Raw genomic sequence first — 10,819 nt, 5'->3', positions numbered from 1 at the left:
AAATTTGCTTTTTTATTATAAATTAATTTTTTTAATGTCTTTAAATTATTTTAATTTGTGTTAATATTAAAAATAAATTTTAAAAAATAAAAATTATTTTAATTTACTGTATTTTTGCGTCAATTAGTTTTATAAGCAAAGAGTCAAGATAAACATGCTAAATAAAGGGGTACCTACCCTTATCTTTGGACGAAACCCACGTTCAATCCTTCGTGCACCAACCTCCTCCTACATCAAAGCTAAATGTACATTTAATTTCCCTTTTTCCTGTTGTCCTTTGGTTTCAGGGCTGTTTAGCTAGAATTGCTCTATGAAGTTGACCAAATTTGTAAGTTTCAGAAAATGCTAGCTTAAAGGGAACTTTTTTTTTTTTTTTTTTTTTGACATGGATCGTTACATGATTTCTGTTTGTTCTTGTTCCTTATACTTGTCTTTTTGACGTTTTCAAGTTTATTGATTCAACACTGAAATTTTACGTTTGATGTCATAGGTTCTGGCATGTTGGGGTTTGTTGATTGTTTGAGGTTTGGGTGATTGCGAGAGTCCTGATTGATAAATTATGCGTGGCAAGTAAAAACATTTCCTGAATTACGAGGGCTCACTGCATTCTGCATCTGTGGATAGATTTGGGCATTACAGTTGATCAAGGGTTCTCTTTGGTTTTAGCTTGGAATGAAGAGTTCCTTCCATAGGATTTGATTGAGGCGACACTTTCATTTGTGAGTTTTACAATACGACGATAACAGTGTTCGAGTTATAAATAGTGGGAGAGTAGTGTTCTCGATATCTACCTTGGATGATGGACCGATTTGTTTCGAGAGAAAGGGAGCTTGAAGTTGATCTTGAAAGCGGTGGGACAACCAGTGATGAGGATCGAATGAGCGATCCCATTTCAGCAAATGGACAAGCCGAGGCACTTTTAATGGAGGCGTGGACTGTGCCTGTGGGTATTCAAGGATTGGTGAATTCATCAAGCTTTGGTGATGGTGCTGAGGATGTGGAGCTGTTGATAGACAAGAATTCAGAAGGAAAAGAGGGACAGCAGAAAGCAATTGTGGATAGGAAGGATGCGGAAGAGAAACACATAAAGAAGAATTTGAGAAAACCTCCCAAGCCACCGAGACCTCCTAGAGTTCTGTCACTGGATGCTTCTGACCAGAAGTTGATCAAGGAAATCACCGAGCTTGCCTTGAGAAAACGTGCCAGGATTGAAAGACTTAAAGCGCTAAAGAAGATGAGAGCAGCAAAGGCGTCATCTTCGAGCAGTAGCGTATCTGCCATGTTCATCACAATCATCTTCTTCCTCATTATTATCTATCAAGGTAGATAGACTTTTAGAATGGTCTTATACTAAGAACTCTATTCCATACAACGCATCTGCTGCATGTCTAGTGTATTCACTAGCAAGCTGCATTTTTTGTCCAAAATTTGTCATGATAATATTAAACATATTCCCACTTCACAAACAAACATCTCCCCCTTGGTTTCCACTTTACAGCTATGCTCTGGTATTATCTTGTAGTGTTTTATTTGTTAGGTTTGTTAGGTGTGTTGCCATTTAATGTGCCTAACATTACCATTGACCAGCAGCCTTTGTTGAAGAAGATGGCAGCCACCATTGACTGCAGCTGCAGCTGCTGGAAAATGAAGAAGAGAAGCCACCATTCCTGCTATAAATAGGCACTAAGTGTAGAGAGCTAAATGAGTGAGAGAGTTGAGAGAAAGAAAGATGTGAGAAATGTAGGAGAGAGTGGGCTGCCAAGGCAGCCAGCAGTAGCTGCCATTGCAGCACTGAGAAGAGAGAAATAGAGTGAGGTTGAGAGTTGCCAAAGAGGGGATGATTCCTCCTCCTCTATTGTTGTAAATCTTGTTCTCTCCCTATATAATCAAATGGCTTCTCCCGTGGATGTAGGCGGTTTGCCGAACCACGTTAAATATTGTGTCAGTGTGCTTAGCCTCCAATGGGCAAATATCAGAACATCACCGGTCGGAATTCCCAACAATTGGTATCAGAGCATATGGTTTGAAGTGGTGTTTGATTTTTGCTCAAAAATGAAAGTTGTCAAAATTATGTTTTGACCATACCATCGTGTAGAGGAGGACGCTACGAAGCCACTGGTGAAAACGGCGTCAAAATCGGACGTCGGACATGGCCGCACTCTCCATCACTCTCCGGTGAGGTGGCGGGCCACGCGCGCAGACGCGCCCCACGCGTCTTCTTCGCCCGGATGAGTTGACCCGACCCATGTGAACAGTAGACATGAACAGTGACGTGCCATGTAAAGGATGACATCAGCATGATGCAAGGATGAAATCAGCATACACAGTCAGCAAAAGCATTGACTAGTCAACGGACATGTCAGCATAGGGGGCCCACCTGCCACGTCATCAGCCACGAGCCGAGCCAAATTGAGCCGAGCCGAATTGGAGCTGAGCCGAGCTGTGAGCCGAGGGATAGGATCCAGTGTAGCTGATCCTACGTGCAACCGGATCTAAGATTGAATCTGAGCCGTTAATTAGGCCAGAATTGTTTTGATCAAATCGTAGCCGTCTGATGTGCGATTTGGACGATTCAAGACATGTTTCCAGCTAATTTGATCATTCCGGATGCAATGGTACGGTCCGATCATTGAGATGCGAGACCAAAATGGCGGTGGTGAATTATTAAAGAGAGATTGCCCGATTAGGAGGCATCTGAAGGTCATCATGGTGGTCGATGGAGATGAATAAGAAGAAGGTGCACATGTTTACCCAATTATATGTGCTGAACTATTAAGTGGGAAAATGTAATGCCTTGATGGAAGGTAAAATTGGGACACTCTGGACACCCGGTTATGTGGACATTTAGAGGTGTAGAGTGAAAACTGATGAAGACCAATCTTGACGAATCTAAGCACTGGTAGTCTCGCCAGATGTTGAGAAATCAGGTATAAAACCAGGATACCCCAGATCACTTGTAAAGGAAAGCCGCAACAAAGCTAGCAAATGGTTGTATATACAAAAAGGCAGTACGGTGGATAGATACGTTCTAAGAAGTTCTGTCTAGGAGATTGGGTTTTAAGCGGGACCAGTGTGACCCCTCCAAATCTTTCCTGGGAACTTGCTTAGTTGAAGGATCATCCACACAGTACTATTTTTGTATATGTGACAGTTTGTTATGAAACTGTTGAAGACTAGCAGGATGACGGCACAAGGGGAACAATTGGGTTCCGTATGATCAAGGATCTGATAGAGTGGTGATTTCTCCAAAGAAGTTAGATTTGGTGACTGTGATTTCTTGAAGGGAGAATTGATGAAGACCCTGATAATGGAAGAGAAATACAGCAAGGGGATAAAGATTGGCACCCTATTTTGACTTGGACAGATGTTGTGACGGGATGAGCTGCTGTCAAACATAAAAGCAAAGAATAGGGAGAAATCTGGAGAACTGAAATTGCACGAGAGCACACGGAGATTGTGCAGAAGTACCCGGAGGATCCAACGAGGTACTGTTATGAGATAATAGGTGCAAGGAGAAGAAGAGTTCCCAGATGAAGCTCAGAGCAGAGACTGTGAGAAAGAGTTGTACAACAGGAAGTCTCTTGTGCTCTTGATAAAGGCAACAAGCGAGGACCTTTCCAATGCATGCAAGGATGGAAAGATGAGCTGTTGCAGAAGCACCTAATTGAGGGGGTGCGAACGCCTATGATGAAAGGCGAAGACACCAAAGAGAGTTGGTGTGGGTGGAGCTATCAAGCAAGAGGACAATTGCCCATATAAATGTCAAAGGGGGTGATTGCTCTGAGGTGTCTCCGCTCGTCATCATGCGACGGTTTGAATCTGGGCTCACATCGTGGCCCACACCTTCCTCTGAGGTGTCTCCGCCCGTTGTTATGAGACGGCCTGAACATGGACTCATACCATGGTCCTCACACCTTCTGTCTGAGGTGTCTCCGCCTATCGTTATGAGACGGCCTGAACATGGACTCATACCATGGTCCTCACACCTTCTATCTGAGGTGTCTCTGCCTGTCGTCATGGGGCGGTCTGAACCAAGTCTCTAATCTTGGCCCACATGACGACGAGCGGAGACACCTGAGGAGAAGGTGTGAGGGCCAGGATAGAAGCCCCAATTCAGAACGCCCCAGAGCCGATGTGATGGCTAGATATAAGTGGACAGATGGATAGCCAATGAAGTGGCTATGATGAGTATGAAGACAAATGCAGGATTGACTTTCATGGATATTGCCCCCATGCTAAAGATCAATGAGCTAGAAGACATTTGCCTTGGACAATAAGTGGGTGACTTGTGGAGCATTAAGACGCGACTGCTATGAAGGAGCAGAGGGCATGTGCAGGTTCCAGGAACAAGTTGACTCTTGTCAAGGTGGTGAGCTCGGTGAAGGCATTGTAATACTCAGAGTATGAAGACAAATATAGATCAACCTTTAATGGGCTGCCCCCATGGTTAAAGGTGGATAGCTACCCGGACTCTTGAGACTAAGAGTGGGAGACTCATGGAGAAGTAAGGCGTGGTTCCTAAGGAGGAACATAGGGCAGACGCAACTCCTGGATGAGTAGACTCTTGGAAGAGTGGTGAGCTAGTGATCATATTGAGATACTCAGATAATGACTGTCGCACTTGGAAATGGAAATTTCCGTTTGAGGGGGTGTTGTAAGCCTTGATGTAAGGCTTGATAAATCATTCCGGGCCAAGCATGGTTGATATGCTTGAAGGGAATGTTGTTCCAGAGACAAACATTAAACACTCTTCAGATGAGATGTAACAAACCATCTGGTTGAAGTGATCCTTTGGAGTGAGCAAAGGGGTGCTTAGTTAACTCTGGTGATTGAAAGGTTTGGCGAGTACCTGTAAACTTGGCCGGAGACGCTCTTGGAATGGTAAGCTTGGAAGAGCTGCAGGATGCAAGATTGTGCTGAAGAAGAGAGAAATAGAGTGAGGTTGAGAGTTGCCAAAGAGGGGATGATTCCTCCTCCTCTATTGTTGTAAATCTTGTTCTCTCCCTATATAATCAAATGGCTTCTCCCGTGGATGTAGGCGGTTTGCCGAACCACGTTAAATATTGTGTCAGTGTGCTTAGCCTCCAATGGGCAAATATCAGAACATCACCGGTCGGAATTCCCAACATTATTTAACATTAGTTGTCTTCTGAGTGTCATGGAAACTGTCCAGTAAATATAATTGAAATGTGCGTGGTATTTTCAGTGTCCAACAACTTTAAATCCTGCTGTTCTATGCAAAGATTATACATCATTTATATTCGCTTTCTAAACTTGCAATATAATTGTTAGGAACTTCTTTTGTTTGTACCCATTCATTATCGTGCGTGTTTATGCATGGGTCGATGTGTATATCTACAGATAACTTCGTAGATAAAAACAGGATGAATTATTTTCAAGAAGCTTCTTGGAGCTTCCACCGGAGAAGAATCAAAATGATCAGCAAGTTGGCCTTGCTCTCTCTTCCATGTTCATGAGTAGAATATGGAATCTTGTGTTCTTATTATTGATCTCTTATCAACTACAATTGATAAATACAATGCTTATTGACTAATGCAATTGCTTTACTTTCCATATTATTACTCCGGGAAGCTGCTTGTGGGCAATATCTTTTGGCTAATTTCTGAAGCTTGGTAAGTGTTTGATGTCTACGAATGTAGGAATTATGACATTTAGTTGCTGAGATTTCTCAAATGGCGACATTTCTTTTGTTCATAAAGCGTGCTCGCCTCAAATTTTCTCTTCTTTTTGTTTTCACCGTCAGGTAGCATCCTCTGATTAGTTTGTGCGCACCACCAAGTCAGATTCACCATTTCGATGTAGTTAGAATTAGTAGGATTTTAACCTATATTATGCATCTATACATCCAATATGTGCTCCACTCTACCAACCTCTTGAGGTTATCTCCATTTGTGTCGGAGACTGAGTTTCTATACAATGCACGACATTCTGATTTGAAGCTGCTAATTCAGTCAGCAATTTGTTCTGAGACTGTTCCGTGCTTGTTTGGCCTTGTCCCAACCTATTCTCAATATGAAGCTTTGCTTTCAGGAACTAGCTCCAGAAACAGTGGAAGCTTGTCTTTAAAAGGGTCTCCTGAGCCAGCAGTTGCTACTAGTAAAGCTTTAATTTCAGTTCAGTTTTACAAGAACAGGGTTGCCTATGGGAGTGACGAATCAGGCTCAGGGTCTTCTGAGCGTGTATCCTTGTGATTTGTGTATTGTGATAATAAGCGGTGAAGTTTCGCCACTCTTCTCTCTATTCATGCATTCTTTCATATTTTTTACATTTCAGAAATTTTATTTGTTGTATCAATAATCTATTAAATCATCTTCAACGAAGCAGCTAAAAGGATAGCTAAAATAAAAAATATATATATAATTATAATTTTACTTTTTATTTTTAGTTTTAACAATTTCAGGCAAGTTATATAAATAATTAAAATATTTATTCTTATTTTGAAATGTTATTTCTACACTTATTTGTAGAAAAGCTGAAAGTAAATGAAAGAATATATATACATTAGCCAATGTCTTTTTTCTTTTTTAAAAACAAAATAAAACGAAGAAAATAAACCTGTAAATTTCAAAACCTTGCCTTGTGCCTCAACTTCTTTGTGATTTAGAAAAACAAGAATCAATTGTTTTTTTAGTTAATTAATAACATCACTTGTGTTAATTAGCTGATACCAAAACCTATGCTTACTTAAAAACTATTTTTTTATCTCTTGATTCTTGAGATTTTTTTATGTTAATTTGTTATTTGTGATGACTGTTTTTTTTTTTCTTTGTTATTTTATGCTTTTGATATGGATTAATGAAGACAATTTTCATTTATGTTGTTGTCTTTGACAAAATTGAGAGGAAGTAATGATGGTATTGATAAAAACATGGAATGACATATCTTAAATTTATTTTTAATTGCCTCTTTTAATTTGAGATCAATTATATTTTGTTTTATTAAAAATGCAACTAAACCAGTATATCAATCATCTTTTAGTTCTAAAAAATGACCATAAATTTAGAGGTGATAGGCACTATAAAATTTCAACTTAGTTTTCATTATATACTAAAGGGTTTTCTAAAAGTAACTCATAAATCGTACATCTCTATCTGATATTATAGTCTAAGAAAAGATATACAATTTGATAATTTCATCAAAACAGAGTTTAACAACTCTAGAAGCATATGTGGTCTTAATATAGGGGATAAAGTAAGTCATCTTAGAAAAACATTCAATGACCATAAATATAGAATTATGTTTCTTCACGGTACATGAAAGCCCAAGTATAAAATCCATATTTGTATCTTGTTAAGGATAAGTGGGAATATAAATGGGAGTATAAAGATCAATGTTTTGTTTCCTATACTTAACTAATTGACATATTCGACATTGACCAGTCAATTTAGCTATATCTCTTTGTGAATTGTTGGTATTCCACCTTCTCAATGGTTTTATTTCTCTCAAAATATCCTAAAAGACCTTTAGCATGAATCTCTTAAATAAAAAAATCAAGTATTGATATTTGCAAGATACAAATCTTGTTGTCTCGAAACAAATACCCTTTTTGAAGGTAATAGCCATATACGACAAGGATACTCTCATCTCTCAAGGTTATTTATACCTCTCCAAACTTTGGTTAAGATTCATATTTTTCTTTGAATCTTTCAAATCCAGTAATTTGGATACTTATTATGGATAATAATGTTACCCGATAACTTAAGGCATCTACAACCTTATTTTTAACCCTGAACTTATGTTTTGAGACAAATAAATAAGCTTGCAAATACTCAATCCAATGATGATGTCTATAGTTGAGTTTCTTTTAAGAGTTGAGATAATGAAGGATCTCATAGTCTAAGTAAAAAAAAATCATGTGGCAACAAATAGTGGTGTCAATAGCATAAAGTATAAATTGCTACATAAAATTTCGTATAATAGGTTGATTACTTTTGTTTGGTCTCGTTAAGTTTTTCTACAAATTGACATTCCTAACAAAGTAGGAGATCTATTTCAATTCTTGATACATCACACTCTACTTCAAATATTTTAGTAAAGTTAGGAATATGGTCTCCATTATCTTTTTCTTAACCTCGTCAAATGCCTTCTAGTCACTTTACTTCATTGAAATTCATTTTGCTTCAAACAGATTATGATAGGAAATATAATGATGTTAAATCCCTCGATGAAACGAAGATAAAAAGTAGCAAGCTCATGAAAATGACAGATCTCGTGAATATTTTTGGGCTCAGACCAATCTATAATCATATGGACTTTTTAGAAATCATCTAATGGTGTTAAATCCATTGATGAAACAAAGATAAAAAGTAGCTAATTTTATTTCTAGATTACTTAGATTTTTAATTAGGACTCAATCATCAGTAGTGTAGACATTTTAAAAGACACTATAAGGATTTATTTATTTAAAATAGTTCATAAGCTGCACTTTTAATTTTGTTGATGAAATTTAGATGATAATTTTATTTAAAATAAATTCTTGAAATGTTGGCTATACCCATATAAAAAAATTCGTTATCCACATAGCATAATCATAATAATTACCCACATGAAGTTACTGTAAATGTAGTTGCTTCAAATTATTATAGAAAATATATACCTCCTGTAATTAACATATTTCATATTCGTAAAACCTGTATATGGAGATATGACTAGCAACAGCAAAACTCCTTGTCGGGATTTGTACATTAATGATGCCCAAAAGGTCTCTTTCTCGAAATGCTGAACGAGAGAAGAGAAACCACCCCAAGAGCCCATCATTAAATTCAAAGACATGCGCATATGCTATGCTTAGCTGCTAACACGTTCATGGTTGGGTCCAAAATTGCAGCAGTCTTAAATAGCATGCTCACACGACAGCTTTCAGTTGATTTTTTTTTTTAGTTTAACGTGGGTGGTCGGGCCAGCTTGCGCGCACCTCGATTAATTTCACGGGCCCTGAAATTAACGACCATGTAAGTCTTTAATGACCATCATATAAGCAATCCAGGGCTCGAACCTGAAACTACAGAGAAAGCAAACCTCTTGGTCCCAAGCTATTAGCACTGGTTCACCACCTAGATGGTTCTTTCAGCTGATTCTTGTAGATTGCTCTCCTTACCCTTCAATTTTATGAATTTCCACCAAACCATAATTATCGAATTAAATAAACAAAATTCATATGCACATGTCAGTCCTTAAATTGTGTTTATTAGAGTACTAAAATAGAAAAGATAAATATAGAAAAGACAAAAAATATATATATTTGATTGGAAAGAAAAAAATGAAAATATAAAATAAATTTATTTTTTAAATAATCTAAAAGTGAATTTATGTTGATTCAAAACATAATTACGAATATTTTATTTCCTAACTATTTTTATATTTTTTTTCTTTTTGAGACAATAATCAAACACAATCTAAAATAAACTTATAATAAATAAATGTTCAACTAATCATGAATAAAATTTAGTATTCCCCGTAATTATAAAAGATAGAAAAAGTTCTGATTTAGAGTTAAAAAAATTAATCAAAAACATGAAATATGGTCAAGAAAGGGAGGGAGAGATTGATCTCGTTATATTTTTGTAAATGAATTATTGTAAAGAGTATTTTAACACCAATTTTCTTAGACGATATTAAGAGAGAGCGTATTCTTTTATGTTAATCTAATACTTTCAGTAAAATTTAATAAATTAATCTGAGTACTAATCTCATATTTGAATTTAGAAAATCAAGTAACAAAAAATACATATTTAATTACTACCACATCACTCCTTTAAATTATTTTTGAAAACATTTGCTCATGAGCTAGACTTCATCTTCAGAGTGAAGAATGGGAGTAGTTAATATGGGCATTTACATATATAATATTTTTAAAACATATTTTCCTTTTCAATATATTAAATATTTAAAAAAACTAATTTAACTCATTTTTTTTTCTTTTGAGAAATTGAAGGTCAAATTAAATTAACATGTCACGAGTCCTCCATTTAGCGAGACAAAAGGTTAGTTTAATATAATTCACTATATATGTTAGTTTAATATGTCTTGTTAAGGATAAGTGAAAATATGAAAGCGAGTGTAAAAACCAGTATTTTGTTTCCTATACTTAACCAATTGATATATTCGATATTGACCAATCAATTTAGCTATATCTCTTTGTGAATTGCATTAAAGAAACTGACATTCCACCTTCTCAATGGTTTTATTTCTCTCAAAATATCCTAAAAGACCTTTAGTATGAATCTCTCAAATAAAAAAAAATCATGTATTGATATTTGCAAGATACAAATCTTATTGTTTCGAAACAAATACTCTTCTTGATGGTAATAGCCATATACGACAAGGGTACTCTCATCTCTCAAGGTTACATATATCTCTCCAAACTTTGGTTAAGATTCATATTTTTCTTTGAGTCTTTCAAATCTAGTAACTTGGACACTTATTATATATAATAATGTTACCTGATAACTTAAGGCATCTACAACCTTATTTTTAACCCTGAACTTATGTTTTGAGATAAATGAATCAGCTTGCAAATACTCAACCCAATAACCATGCTTATAGTTAAGTTTTCTTTAGGAGTTCGAGATAATGAAGAGCCTCACAATCTTTATAAAAAAAAACTCATGTTGCAACAAATAGTGGTGTTAAAAGCACAAGGTCTTAACTGCATAAAATTTCTTATAATAAGTTGAATACTTTTATTTGGTCTTTTTAAGTTTTTCACTAAAATAAATTACAAGTTGACATTCTTCATTAAGTAAGAGACATATTCCAATTCACAATGCATCACACTCTATTTTAAATATTTTAATAA

The 10,819-nt window shown here is 36.4% G+C and overlaps 1 protein-coding gene across 1 annotated transcript; it reads left to right on the top strand.

The window, feature by feature from the left end:
* The first annotated feature begins 218 nt into the window (after positions 1 to 218).
* On the top strand, positions 219 to 1,460 carry LOC118046891 (uncharacterized). Its single transcript, XM_035055977.2, has 2 exons — positions 219 to 328; positions 491 to 1,460. Exon 2 carries the CDS (start codon positions 797 to 799, stop codon positions 1,328 to 1,330), a length of 534 nt encoding a protein of 177 aa, XP_034911868.1. The 5' UTR covers positions 219 to 328; positions 491 to 796; the 3' UTR covers positions 1,331 to 1,460.
* The last annotated feature ends 9,359 nt before the right edge of the window (positions 1,461 to 10,819 follow it).

This window comes from Populus alba, chromosome 2 (assembly GCF_005239225.2).
Source record: "Populus alba chromosome 2, ASM523922v2, whole genome shotgun sequence".
Lineage (NCBI taxonomy): Eukaryota > Viridiplantae > Streptophyta > Magnoliopsida > Malpighiales > Salicaceae > Populus > Populus alba.
Note: the sequence above shows the minus strand (reverse complement) of the source record. Positions and strands in the feature narration are given on the sequence as shown.